General features: G+C 45.3%; 1 protein-coding gene across 1 annotated transcript; it reads right to left on the bottom strand.

Annotated features, from left to right (window-relative positions):
• Positions 1 to 3,358: 3,358 nt before the first annotated feature.
• LOC119459578 (sulfotransferase ssu-1) lies at positions 3,359 to 8,456 on the bottom strand. The gene is made up of 2 exons (XM_049670021.1): positions 8,256 to 8,456; positions 3,359 to 6,226 (listed from the first exon to the last, which is right to left on the bottom strand). Exon 2 carries the CDS (start codon positions 6,171 to 6,173, stop codon positions 5,523 to 5,525), a length of 651 nt encoding a protein of 216 aa, XP_049525978.1. The 5' UTR covers positions 6,174 to 6,226; positions 8,256 to 8,456; the 3' UTR covers positions 3,359 to 5,522.
• Between the last annotated feature and the right edge of the window lie 6,815 nt (positions 8,457 to 15,271).

Here is a 15,271-nt window from a genome sequence, read left to right on the forward strand (position 1 = left end):
AAAAGCACTTTTATCTCCTCACACTCCTCACAATAAGCACACCAGGCCTCGAGCCCTCTCATTCGGGATGCTTCAAACCAACAAGTACCCCACGCAGAACAGACTACATAAACACATGCCTGAGCTATACCCAACATCATATTGCGAAAATTGCCTTTGTACACAAGACGTACATCACTAGCTCTGGCCGTGTGGGCGGACTCACGCAAACAAGAATCAAGACTCCGCCAGGCTACAAGAAGCACTACACAGCACGGACCTGGCAGAACAGCTCTGGGCCGTCCAGCGAGCCCACGATGCGGCCAGGGAGTTTAAAACTAGCGGTCCCAACGCTGGAGTAGTCCGCTCTATGGGGCCTTGCGCCCCCGTAGCACGCAGGACCTTTCAATAAAGTTGTTCTATCCATCCATCCATCCATCCCTCCATCCATCCCTCCATCCGTGCGTCCGTCCGTCTGTCCGTCCTTTATCTTTATGGCATACGCGCCGCACTATTTTCCGCCGCGAATACAAGCAGCGAGAACAGTCGGCCTAGCCGTCGTAGCGATTCCTGCTAAGTGTGAAACAGAGTATTGGCATTCTATGCTCGATTATTTGTAGGCACGTTTCCGCCTGAAAGCAGAAAGCAGCACGATTATACGGAGTAAAAGCTGCTCGAAAAAGTCTGCCATAATGGCCAGAAAAATTCCCACAGTGGGAATTTGGTGCAGCAATTAGGGTATGTTGCAATTTAAAGTTTAAAATGAACAAACTAAAATAATAAATAAATATCCAAAACCGGTAGCTTGGGAAACTGGCATTATAATTCAATTTAAGAAAGTTCCGCACCAGAGGGCTAAAAACAAGCCGAGCTTTAACGCAATAGCGTTAAAGGCCCCGTGTCGCAGGAAATCCGGCGTCGGCGTCGGCTATGGCGCCCGCGGCCGAGAGAATTATCCCCAACCACGCGGGCCCTCCAAATATATTTAGGTATGCCACACCATTCTATCATTGATGTTGCTCATACCTTCTCTTGCATTCTTGGCAAAGCTATTCCTCGGAATTTTGAGAATGGCGTACAATCCACAAACAAATGTCATGAAACAAAACTCCCACAGCACATGCGTTTTATGTTAAATTTTCTCAGACTGAAATAATAAAAGCACGAAATAAAAACGGAAACCTGAAAGTTACGTTAATGGATGGAAGAACACGTTATAAAGAAACCTGGCTGGGTGAGATGGTTGATTAGAGATAATCTCGCACGTTTGACCTCCATGAGTTGATGCATAGTGGCGTCCACAGTAAGCAGAGACGCTTTGCTGGAATTACGCTTAGGTGTATGTCGACATTATTTTTCAATATTATGGGGTAAAGTTGACGGCATGTCTATATAGAAAACATTAATTTTACAACGTTTGATCAAACTAATCATCTAATACTAGTTTCAATAATCTGCCTCATCTAAGTGTACACAACTTTTTACAAGCTGTAGTTTATGTTCATTTACGCATTGCTGTATTCTTGACCGAGACGGAAACAACCTATAACCTTCCCACTTTCCTTGCCTTCTGCTAATAACAATAATTGCGGTCATATCGTGCATATAACAACATCAAGATGCATTTGCTATTCTCCTCTCTGTCTGCGGACCTAATCACAAGCTGACGCCATGCAAATCATACGCTTTGCCTAGGTCTTTACAATTTATGACTGCGTAGGTTACTGACGCCGTATACCAAAGAACTTTGCGGATGAACCAACAACGCCTTGAATAAAAAAAAAAAACGTCGCTCACGCTATTATTAAATTTAGAGTCTCAATTGGAACATTTCCTTTAGGGCCGACAGAAGAGAAAGAGGAAAGTGATGCTAGACTTGTACAACATTGTCGAATGTGATAATAGTCGGTCCTGACAAAACAAATGCTTGAAATTCCAGACATCAAGAATAAACATCAAAAAAGTGTCGGTGCCAGCGTATAATTTTTCACACGTGCTCCAGGGGACATCGCACATTTTGTTTTTGTTTTTTAAAATAATTTTACAATTTGGTTTTTTACTTCGGAAAACAAAGTCAACAAAGATGAAGTGTACGTTCCCTGCAGCAGAACGGAGTTTACATTTTTTATTTGCAATGTTTTAATATTTTCAGTGCACCAAGTTTCAAAAGTATGAGCATCATGCTAAACCATAAGAAGGAAGATGGTATAAATGAAATTATAGGTTTATTAGGTTGCTTTCAGTACTGTTCAAACAATTTACAAAAATAATTTCTAGTATAATCTGGGCAGCCTTGACTGTAGCCTACGTAAAGAACATGCTGGCTTCCCAAAAGAGTATCTACAATAGATTTCGTTGATGTCATCTGTAGGTTATGGCTATCTATATGGCTTTCATGAAAGCGAATTTTATTCAGTATAAATACCATTAATAATAGAAATATCGCGTAGTCAGGGCGTATAGAAAGCATACTTGAATATCCCATGAAATATAAATAAAAACTACGCAGACATCCTAATTATCCTCAGGAAAAGCAGCAAAATACCGACCGAGAAAGACATCCGGCAAGGAGACAATCTCTCCAGTGTTATTCATTAGAGATTTGTTCAAGCTAGTAGACTAACAATGGCTAGGAGTGAAGATCAATGGGAATTATCCCAACAACATCGTGTTTGCAGAGGACATCGTCCTGTTCAGGAAACGCTGTATGACTTGCCACAAATAATTGAGGACCTTAGCCGACTATGTGCAGCAGTAGGTCTGAAGATTATTATACAGAGGACTCGGGTAACCTTCAATGTCTAGCAAGAGCGTGTGGTCTATTACGAAATACCCTAGTCAACGTTTTGACAAATGCATATGTCGTCGTCAGAGCTGACCATGACGAGTCCCTTTGTCGAAAGGTTAGCTTGAATGGCATTTCTTGTTCGACTATTGCTCACCACTTAAAGCCTCCACCGTCCTGGGAACTTCTGTCTTGTTTATCAAGAGAAAGAGAATTCGAGGTCGGCAGTCAGCTTCTACAATCCATCATTGACCATATATCTGGGCTAGTATGTCACAGGTGACCCGGATCACTAGAGTAAAATGCGCAGTCGAAGAAAAATGAGCTCGAGTGCATGCGGCAGGTATTACCAAATCATGACCGGCACCCTTTCGTTATACTTGGACACAATAAAACGTAAAATCGTTCCATTTTACCGGTACTAACATATGGGGTAGAAGCTTGGAGGTTAAAAATAAGCTTTATAAGTTAAGGAAGGCGCAAGGAGTAATGGAAGGAAAATTGTTAGGCGCTGTGGTTAGAGAGAGAAAGACAGCGGTGTGGATGAAGAAGGAAACGGAAGGAAGCGTTGTTGTAGCTGACACTGAAAGAAAGAAATTTAATTTGGCCGGAATTGTAATGCGTAGTGCAGGTGATGGTGGTCTGTTAGAGTTACAGAATGGAAGTCAAGAAAAGGCAAGCAGATTTGTAGACGGCAGACAATGAGGTACTGTGATTAAGTTAGGAAATTCGCACGCATAAAATGGGGTCACCTGGCGTAAGGGAAGGGTAATTGGAGATAGCTGGGAGAAGTCTTCGTCCTTCAGTGGACCTAAATAAGCTGATGATGGTGATAACGATGACAGTTATTGTGTTGATCTTCAGTATCTTCAAATGCTCTTGGTTGACTTTGTTGGCCAGATGGTAATGATCGTTCATTACTGAGTACATCAGCTCAAACAGAAATGTATTGGTCGTCTTAAAATGGCTCAATAGGCCTTACTCGCATCACGCCAACCCCTTTGTGCCACCGAAGCGCTCACTATTCTACACATTTGCCTATGCCACAAAGTGCATGTTTCTTTGGTGCGTCACTTATAGCTTTTATCACTAATAACTGCAAGAGCAAAGCTTGTCATCTTTTCTGCTGTTACTATGCATTCTTTTGTGCTTATGCACCTACACAGAACAAGTTATTTGTGTTAGGCCTGAAAGAAAGGTGTAAATTGTGATGTCTCACTCAGTATTGCAACAGCTCGTCCTGCCTACGATACTACTGCCTTCCCTAGTTCCCGAAGTAACAATGCTTGTTTTCAGTATTCGTCCTACTGGTTGATATTGTGTCAGTAGCGACATTGCCGTTGATACCAGAGGCACATTAACAACGCAGCCTAATATGCGCATGCTATGTTTTTATTATGTGACAATATTCATTTTCTCCTTAATTTCTGCACTGCTATAATTTCGTTCGGTTTCAACAAAATATTCAGGTCTTTCATTATGTGTGCTTATATCTGTTATTCGTATTTCATTGCAAATGATTTCGCTTACCTCTGTCTATATTTTTTTTCATCAGTTTAAGTGCCTTTTGCAAGATTTTTAAGGTTGGGTGAGCTTTGCCCCTGCTGGTTAAAGAACAAGGAATGAAAGATTTTATGCAGTTTGAAGTGGCATTTAGGTTTTTGACGTATATACAATACATTGCTACACTATAGGAAGCCTGGGCTGAGCACTACCAAGTACCTGTGTATAAGTGTCTGCAGTCGTTTAAAATCTGACAGTCCTTAACTCAAAGTTTCTAAAAGGAGCTTTAAATTACTGCTGTTTTACAGTAAACAGGGGCGAATATGCCTCAAGCAGATGCGACAGAGTAATAGTTGTACCAGTGTACTTGCTCTAAAGGTGGTAAAGTGAAACTGTAATAATTGTTCAATTTGTACTATCCAGCTGCATCTTAGCAAAACTAGACTACTCCACTTACACCTGGGTTGCACATTTATGAGATGAATTACTCTGGTGCTATTACTGTCTCTGAGAGTGGCGGCGTTCATTTACCTCACCCTTACCCACTAGAGCAAGTCGTTTACGTTATAAACATTTACTCCACTGATCGACTCACGTTTACGCTTTTTGCTCTGTCCGTATTTAAAGTGTGGAATGGCGTTCTTCAGTCACCTTTATCCTCTTTAGCATGTTTTACGGCGCTGTTTGTTTGTTCGTTTGTCTACCAAAGTTTATAAGGGTTTGTTGCGCGTTAACGACCACATATGTTCCTCCCGGGCTGCCCTAAAACTTTTGCGGATGCTTCCAGTCATTTTCACAGTGAAGTCTTTGTTTCCTGGCAGAAGTGAACGTAAGAGCCATTCTTTAGTGTTGATGTGCTTTGTGTCATAAGCGATTCCACCACACAGAAATCGCACCGCTCGGTGCTAGCTTTCATCTCACTTTCATAGCAGCTCTTGAATCCGTTGTAATGAGCAGTTGTCATGGCAGGTCGAGATCTTTCCACAGCCGCATTACATCAGAACCTTCGGTCTTTCTCGCAATCCACGACTTGGTTTTCCTAATCTGGGCCTTAGTGAAGTGAGCTCTCCAATCACCAACAACTCCCTTGCGCACAAAGCCGTGATCTTCGTGCATCTCTTCACGATGCGCCAACTTACTCCTGTAGACTTCCATTGATTCAATAGACCTGTCAGGGGGCAGGTCTAGGAGGCGCTGGATCACAGTAAACATCTTGCCGTTAAATACTTCCTTCATCTTTTCGAGCATTGTTGCGTCAAGAACTTTTTGAAGCAGAACTGGGGTCCTCCCGCATGCGGTCGGCATAGTCTCCGCCCAGGAAATCTGCGATCTTCAATGTCCAAAAATCAGGTTCCTTCTTCAGCTGTTCATAGGTCAAAAAGAGCACGTTATCGTCGTGGCGGTGTTTGTACCACGAAAGCAAATGGTCGAAGTAGTCGCCGTAGGATACACTGCCTGAGACAAAAAGCTGGTGAAACTTTGAAAATGAGACGTCCTTAACTCTCTTGGGCGTCATGCTCTTGAGGAAGTAGTAATATGACACGCAGACATCGTAGGGGTTGCGTGCGACGTAGATGTACTTGGCTTGTTCAGAGTACGGTTGCTTGTCAAACGGAAGGTGCGTTTTGAGCAGTGCTGGTCTCGGCATTTTTTCTGCTGCTTCAGCACCCATCATTTCCATATACGGTGAGGCCAGCATGAAGTCTTCGAGGCTTGTAGGTGGTTCCCCGTCCGTGAGTACGCTGAGTATTAGGTACTGCGTCCAGGTCGTGCCACACTTTGGGTACGAGACGACGAAGACGTCATCGGGATGGGGACTGTAAGCCAGAGTTGATCGAATGAGTGATTCAGGGAAGAACGAGCGGATGCACAGGCCGTCGATGAACCGGAGCTCTTTAACTTCCATGCCACTTCGAGAAAAAATAGCTTTCTTGAAATGCCACCCAGGATAACGGTGGACTGTAATGAAAAAGACACGAACAACAACTGGTAAGTACTGTAGAGTGAGTAAAGTGTACTTGAAGCAAGAAAGTGCGAATCATTCTGGACCATTCTTAACGCTGTGCAGCAATAGCTTCATGTAAGTGCTACATTCGGATAAAAAAAATTAAACCCGAATTCAGAATATTTTAAAACATTATTTTTGATGAACTCCAAGCAACCGTACAATTTATTTAGCCCAGATGTCCTTCGAAATTATTGAGAGCGTAATGTGAGTGTGGTTGTCAGGCAAAATCTGGAGGTTGTGCTAATGTCTTGCGAAAGTGATTGCACTTAACCACAGGAATAATTTAAATAGGCACGTATTCCCTAGAATTTTAAGTGCACTAGAGAATATAAAGAATATGAGCCTAAATCGAAAGGTTTTGATTCCGGCGCGATTATATTACGGGCATTTTTGGAATATGCAGCTACAAATATTCAGTTATTCTGCCGCTACTACCATCATATGCATACGTATGTGACAATATAAATGCAGTACTTCATGATTTTCAAACCATGTTTACATGGCATTCCTTTAGTTTTTTGCCTCCTCGTTCTCTTTTATTTATCTCAGCTATTCTTTCACTGAAGCAAAGAGTAATAAAGAAGCCTGGCTTTCGGCTTTGTAGTTTAGGACGAAAGACTGACATAGTTCAGAAAAAGGCACTCGAATTATTTAATTAGACATTTCACTACGAAAAGGTTTTTGACTAAATTGGTGCAAGAAACGCAGGCTGCTCGTGAAAAAAATTTGCTGCTTGACTTGAGGTCGATATTCGTTTTGCGTTGGCCATGTATTCATGCCAACAAAAACAAGGCAATGTGTTATCAACCCGCATAAGCGGACGGCACAACTTTTTGTTCAGGAAACAAGTGTACATTTTCTTTAGGACAACACCTACAGACAGCTTTTACGGGATGAAGAAGCACTCAGTTTGGTGGGGAGGCGTGGATCTGTTGAAGACCTTTGTTATTGTCGCGTGTTTACCGCCTGGATTCAGTGTATTTCATTTGCACATACCAGCAACTCACATGCAGCGGTAACCACGCCTACTGTTTATTATTTCATAGGAGTAATATCAAGCGAACTGTCAGACAGTTAATATATTACAAACAATATTTACTGCAAGAATTGAACTGCGAACAGCGCATCGAACTTGCAGAGAACAGCTGAAGGTAAGGTGAGCTCAGTCGGCCAGTCATCTCCAGAGACAGGCGCACGCATTCGGTTTGCCCCACGCGTAGAGTACGATCGCTTTATTGCGATATTTTTGCTTCGACGTTTATTTTCCTTTTCTCGCCTTCTCGCTTTCATGCCAAAACAAAGCCCACAAAACAGGAACAATATATCATCGCCGTAGGGCTAGCAGCCTTGCATCCGGCGTGTTAAACCGGATGTGCGCGAGTGCCTCGGTTCAAGGCTGGCCGACGATGCATACCTGTACCTTCCAGTATTCATCTGGCACGCGCTCCGCTGTTCGCATTTCAATTTTTCCGGGCAGCACGTGATTACGTTACGCTTTCACGTGCGCGCGTTTGATGCACCGTAAAATGTGCTGGCTTCCTTGACTTAGGACTGCTTTGACGTTACCGTACATTCTGTGGGCAAAATGAGTACAGAAATATTACAGAAGCGAGCCATTTATTTATCCTAATGATACGTGCATTTTTTGAGCTCACTCTCGATTAGCTCATGATGAACAAAGGACCGGTTAGCTTTTGCTAAATCGACTCCACTTATGTTGATCTTGCTTTAAAAAATTAGTTATAAAAATTTAATTACGAAATTATGTAAAAGTTCAAAAACACAACGCGAAAATCGCTGATCACATTTGCGAACTTCTCATTGCGAACACTTATAAGATCTATGTAAAAACACATTCTCATAAACATGGCATTCCTACATTAACAAAGAATTCGCTAAATCATAGGTCTTGACCCTCACTGTCAATTCATTAACGACCAGCGTTCGCATGCTTGCTGTGAGTGAGAGCTGGGTACTTACAATAGACGACAAGGTCTTCTGGGCCTTCAGGGTACCAACTTGCTTTCGCAACTCGTTATTTTATACAACATAAACTCAGCATTAACCCCTTACAATGGCGGCTGTTAGTTGCTCGTGATTACTTGGAGCAGTAAAATAAGCGATCATTGGCTCTCATATTGTGCGTCCAGGTCATTGCGAATGGACCCCTCCATCCACTTGTACAGGTGCAAGAAAGCGAACTGTAGGGCTATCTCCACTTTTGTGGCCCTAGGGCCACTGACCACGTGACCGTTCCGGAGAAGAGAAAGAAACGCGAAGAAAAGAGCAGGCAGGTTGACTTTACCGTCATTCGGGGGCAAACTGTGGCGTAGAGGAGAGGGGGCCAGGAAACACTGTGGTTGGGGCAAAGCGCTATCATCCGACCTTTGTCCGAACTCAGCGCCGACCCTTGGTTGTTGAGACACCATCTTTTGCGCAGTGATAAAGCCGACTTTACGGAAGCATTTATTACAACAGAAAAGGAGGAGATAGTGGAGATTGTAGGAATTCTACCTAATAGGTTCTTGGGGAGCGCGTAAACAACACAAACAGCAAGACCAGAAGCACAAATAAAGGTCGCTCAAAGTTAAACTTCCCGCATCGCTTTGCCTTGTGATTTTTAGCAGTTAGCCCACATGGAGTCAAATGCATTTTCTCTTGTCTAGTCCTCTTGTCAATATGTCGAAACCGCCCCTCGTTTCCAGCGACCTCGTTGCAAGAGATGACCTCATGCATTTTTTTAATTATGGGGTTTTACGTGCCAAAACCACGATCTGATTATGAGGCACGCCGTAGTGGGGGACTCCGGAAATTTGGACCACCTGGGGTTCTTTAACGTGCACCTAAATCTAAGTACGCGGATGTTTTCGCATTTCGCCCACATCGAAATGTGGCCGCCGTGGCCGGGATTCGATCCCGCGACCTCGTGCTTAGCAGCCCAACGCCAGAGCCACTGAGCAACCACGGCGGGTGGGAGCTTTTGCAATTACGTATGCGATACCACTAAGGCTAATCTCTCCCCAAAAAAGCTAAATTCTAAGTCATCAAAAATAACTTTAACGGCGCACGTGTGAGCCCTCACTTCGCAATCCAATAAATTAACCAGAATACTAGATTTTATTGACAATATAAGCCGGCGGTTGCTATGGTTGCTATGGGTGGCGCCATATTTGTTAACAACGTTTTCGTACAAGTTGATATCGACTTTCTGTATTTCAGAAAACGGCCTTGGCACCACAGACCACGAAAGCAATCTGCAGCTCGCAAATGCGTAGTTGTGACGAGGCTGTCTGTACAGAGCTGACTGTTTATTGCTCCTCAAGGTTTTGTGTAAATCCCGTCTGGTAATTTTACAGCGCTGAGAACTCTCATGTGGGTTTGCTTTGTTCGTCCTTCCTCCCATTCCTTCACGCTGACGACAATTCTTGTCATCGACGGTTTTGCGCCGTCGTCTGGCCATCCTCTCATATTCAGCCTTCCCATAGCCATAGAGCGAAGATAATTTTCTGCGTCACTGGGATTATATTTCTTGCGCTGCAAACAATACCAGCCACAGAAAACCGGCTTACAGTACAGCATTTGGCCGCTACATTTGCACTGAGTACGGTGAACGCCACCTAGGTGGCGTTGGTAGTGCTTCTTGATGCCAGCGTCCCTTCGAATGCTGGCATCGAGGCGTCGTAGTGCTGAGACCACCGAAGCGTTCACTGTCGGTGCGCGTTAGTGTCATAATGCAGTACTTCTCTTTTCTGCTCGTAGGCGGCGGCACCGCCCCGAGCAAGAGCGCGGGTACACGGAGGAGTGTTAAGCCCAGACCACACGTACGCTTGCGGACGCGCGTAAGCTCGCGTCTACGCGCCTTGCGGTTGCCGCGCCTAGCGAGGAATGGCGGTTTGCATCCACAAATGCGCGCGACAGCGCGCGCTCACTGGCCTCACTTGTTTACACCTTGGCAGACGCCATTTCGTATTTCGTTGTTGGCAGTGCTTCAAAATGCTTCGATATTTATAAACGTAATTGTTATCTTTTTGGAGCTGTTAGATCAGCACAAAAGTGAAGAAGCACTTTCTTGCATGGTATAATTCTGCTTAACTGAGAGTTGAATGTACCGCGCCGTCGCTGCGTAGCCAGGCGCGCCGACGCGAGGCAGCCCAGGCGCGCGATAACTGAGAGGAGGTGATCAGCGAGATCGCGCCGCGTTTCGACGCGTACGAGCCGTGCCGCACCGTCTGCGCATGCGTGGGCGCGTGGACGCGAGCTCGCACGCGTTTGCAAGCGTACGTGTGGTCTGGGCTTTAGATATATTTCTTGCGCTGCAAACAATACCAGCCACAGAAAACCGGCTTACAGTACAGCATTTGGCCGCTACATTTGCACCAGCAAGAGCGCATTTGTTACAAAAATACAGCGAAAATCATGACCTAATAGCTGCGTAACACATTTTCTACCCACAAGTCTCTCTAAAGTACACAAACCTGCAAATAATAACAGCTTGATACAGGAAGTACACCTATGCTGTTACAACAAATGATATGCTACATACCAACGTGGGCAATATCCGCGGATAGTAGCGAGATAAGCCCCTAAAACAAAACATTGCTTGCGTAGTATTCGAACCCATGTCATTGAAGAAATGTACACTGGAAGAAATGTACATGCATTACAGACGTCACAACAGGCGGTACTGTAGAGGACGAGGATGACGTCAGAGGGTGAGAATCACGTAAAAGTTATTCTCGAGAAAATGATGGTGTATAGGTGTGCAATTCGTTGTCGTTATTGCCGGGAAAACTGCTCCAGTGGCGCGAATGATGGGTAAATAAACAATGATGATAATAAGCCTAAAACATAGCGCGTACTCAGAAAGGAGGATACTCCAAGCGCCATGCCGTGGGCAAAACAAATTATTTGCTGATACCCCTGACGGCGTCCTAGTGATAAAACATCGAAAATACAAAAAAATAAACACAGTGCACTAACGTTGTTTGAATCAATTATTTCGGACCACTTGTATGTAAGAGGATATCAGGAAGCCTTTACCAAACTATATATATATATATATATATATATATATATATTACCATAGGGTTGCCTAACAGTACATTATGAAGTGAAAAAAAAATGGAGCCGACATAAATCTGAGAAGTAGTGCTGACGCCTGCTCGTGGGTTTGGAATGTTATAATATATTCTGCAACAAAGCTCTGCACAGCATTATAAACAATGTTATACAGGAAGTAACGAACTGCCCATAGTAGAGGCGACAACATTATTCATGTAAGCAATATTTGTAAGCATGAAATGCTTTTAGGTACCGTTGCTGGCGACCTTCAAGTCACCTTGAGCCAAAAGCCAGAGCCGTTATCCTGGCACTCAAACGGAATCAAACGAGAACATCCGGGCATCGTTGCGCGAACAAAACGAGGTGATACGGGCATCCAGTCAAAACTTAAGAAAATGCGGTCTCAGGCCCCCAACCTTCTGTGCAGCGCCGTATTACATACGCTAGTTAGTGCCGAAACAAGTTACAAAAAATCTTGCTTGCGATTCCTTCCTAATGCTTGTTCACAATATCTCAAGCTGTAGCGTCTAGTACGCTGAAGCTTTATTTGTCGTTTACAATAGTGACGTTCAAAAGGCAGATACAAGGCACCATACACTTGATTGCCATCGTTTGGCGCGGAGACAGGGTTGCCTGCGCTCTTTTTAACGCCAGCGGTCGGCGAATTGGCCGCACATTTGCACTCGACCACTTCGACGCGGCAAGACGAAAAATAGCGACACGCGCTAAGCGCGCTGAACAGCTGGACGAAGAAAAGCGGTTGAAGGCGGCGGCACCACAGGCAGCCAAAGACGCCATATGGAAGCCTATTCATGCTTACATTTTACTCACGATTACGGGAGAGCCAGCAATATGTTGTTTTAAGATGCCACGAAGTTTATATTCACCTTTGTAAATAAAAAGTCGCAGTTTTACCCGGAAGCCGAAGCATCGATTGTGATAGCAAACTAGTGGACAGCTATACGAAGTAAGGATAGTAGTTTCATTGGCCGTATGAACTTGCAAACATAGTCATGCTAGCATGGTGTCACGCGCGCACGAGCAAACATGAACGCATCTTACTCGATGACCACTGAAACTCGCCCGTCAAAACGCTGCAGTGAGTAAGCGGGGCAGGCAACAACGAGCGAATTAACCTTCGTCCCGCCGCTCGCATCGACGCGAACGAAAACACAGCGCAGAGAGGAAGGACTCTGCCCCCGTCTGCAGATGGCTTTCAACATACAGCTGCCCGGGCGGAGCGCGCGGCGTAGTACGTGGCCTGCCCAAAGGTCCCTGTATGTACCAAAGGTAGCGCCAACCATTGTTCAAATAAGGAAGGAGAATTTCCTCTCCGCCCTCTACCCCTCTCCTGACTTCTTCGGCGTTTTGCGCTCTCCCATTGGACGAGGCTTGACACGGGACGAATAACCAGCGCGGCTTTCGTTATCGCGGGAAAACGGCGCCATTAGTGAGCGTAGAAACACCGGGACACATGTGCGCCGTGCGTGAGCGTAGGCTTTTGACATTTTTGAAGACGCGTTCGGCTGCAGCACGATGCTGACTTGCTGTGCTGTTGGATGTTCGAATAGCATTGCCAAGGGGGGGGGGGGGGGGCAAGCCTTTTTGCGGTTCCTCGTGGCAAACGAAACCTCAAACGGCGAGCGATATGGCTCCACCGTATCGAAAGAAAGAAATTTGACTGCCACCGAGGGAGGTCATTACTGAGGCAGGTTCGGATCGCAGTTCTCAACCAGTTAGTGATCAACGCGGGAAGGTGGGTGCGTTCTCGCGTTCACCATCAGCCAACGACTGAATAAAAAAAAAGTCCCGGTTTCTGCTCTGCGGCGAACAAAAGGGCGCATTTTGGCAAGATGAATACCACCAATACTTCTCATACAATGAGCATAATGGAAGAGTCAGCAATTAAAGAGAAAAACGCAGAAAGCGCGTAAACACACGAAAACCAAGGCACATAACTGAGGGGAAAAAAAAGGCGCGCGGATGCATTTTGGAAAGAAAAAATAAACACGTTGAGGGTATTTAGCACATAAATGCCGCCGTGTTGTGTGTGCATAGTTTGATGTAGCTCTTTGTTTTCGTAAATGCGTCAGATATAGAGAACACCATTTGATTCCGAGAAACAATCAGCAGTAGTAAAGATTGCTTAGGATTGCGTTTGACTTGTTCTACCTTTTGTTTTCCTCGTCTGAACGACGCAGATACTACTAATAATTGAAGGTACTACATATCTTACGTACGAACAGCCTTGTGAAAATGCTCCCAGAACAGTCGGCTTTCAATCAAGCGCTTCAACGCGCCGCATGCGATACGAAATGAAGCGGGCGGTAGCGGCCGCACGCTTCGCTCACTAATGTCTGCCTAGAGGGAGGGGCGAGGAGGACACGGCGCGGAGAGTAGGAGTTTGCGCTACCTTTGAAAAATACAGGGACCTTAGTCTCCCCCCCTCTCTACCCTCCCGCCGGAGCCTTGCGGCCCGATGGGCGCACGCGGGCGCTCGGGCGGCGCGGGGTAAAACACGCCCCCCCCCCCCCCCCTCTCTACCTTCCCTCCGGAGCGTTGCGCACGACTGGAAGACGGCGCGCTTTCTCCTTGCTTCGTTCGCTTGCGTGCAGGAGATTGAGCCATGATCACCCTTTCGCCCATGCACGCTTTCACTCGCACACAGAGTATACGGCGCGCGGCGACCATTTCATCGCCCGTGGACTTTATACGGAACCTTAGGGCGACGCCGACGGCAGAAATGCGCCTGAAGTGTCCATATAATTGCTGTCGCACTAATAATATAAGTTTATCACTTTTCCTATACGTTTATATTCAAGTGACTCATTTTTATAGCCAGTAGTATTATTTGCGTATACTTTCAGCCATCTTGATCCTATCCATCTGTATATCTCTGCTTGTCGAGTCGCTTATGATGGTCTAGTGGCGCAAGTTCTCTACCAGCTTGTGCCAAGAGGTATACGCGATGTTGTGATTATATTGTGTTTGTTCTATCTTCATTCCAGCTTCGTCATTTAACTCTCGTGATGCCGTCGTCGTCACGTCTTTTACGTCGACCAAGTAACCCAAGCTGTCGGGTAGCTTCCGCCATAGGTATGCGGTCGTGGTCATGATGCCATCATCATCATTCTAGTTTCGTCTTCCGACACCCTTTATGTCGTCGCTGTCATGACATCGCCTTGATGCGTTCTTTGTCATACCTTAGCCGTGGTGCCGTAGTGGTCGTTCAATCATGGTCACTCCTACTTCGCCGTCCAATTCTAGAAATGCCATCGCCGTCATGCATCATCGCCATATTCTCGTGGTCATAACATTGTTCGAGTAGCACTGACAATTGGGCGAGTTGGTACGGATGCATGGCTTCAGAACGGCGCAACAAGGAAGACGAAAAGACGAAAGAACACACGAACACAATCGCCGACTCTCCAACTACAGTTTATTCCATATCACAGAGCAGATTTATACACACACGTGGCCACACACAACGCAAAACACATCACTTTGCGTTGTGTGTCGCCACGTGTGTGTATAAATCTTCTCTGTGATATGGAATAAACTGTAGTTGGGAGAGTCGGCGATTGTGTTCGTGTGTTCTTTCGTCTTTTCGTCTTCCTTGTTGCGCCGTTCTGAAGCCATGCATAACATTGTCCTCATACCCTTGTCATTGCCTCATTCTCATACCCTCGTTGTCATGCCATCGTCATCACAAAGACATCGTCATCCCATTGTCGTCATGCCATCGTCATTATTTCTTTATTTTTAGAAAGGGGGGTTGCTGAGCCAACGCCTCCTAGATAGCAGTCCTGTGCGCTCTATTTTATGACGTCATTCTAATTGGACCGAAATTTTCATTGCCAAGCCCGGTGGGACGAAAGCTCTCACGACAAAATCGCCGGAGCTTACTCGGGAGCATCCGTATTAGAATCTGTGGA

Source organism: Dermacentor silvarum, chromosome 7 (assembly GCF_013339745.2).
Source record: "Dermacentor silvarum isolate Dsil-2018 chromosome 7, BIME_Dsil_1.4, whole genome shotgun sequence".
Classification (NCBI taxonomy): Eukaryota; Metazoa; Arthropoda; class Arachnida; order Ixodida; family Ixodidae; genus Dermacentor; species Dermacentor silvarum.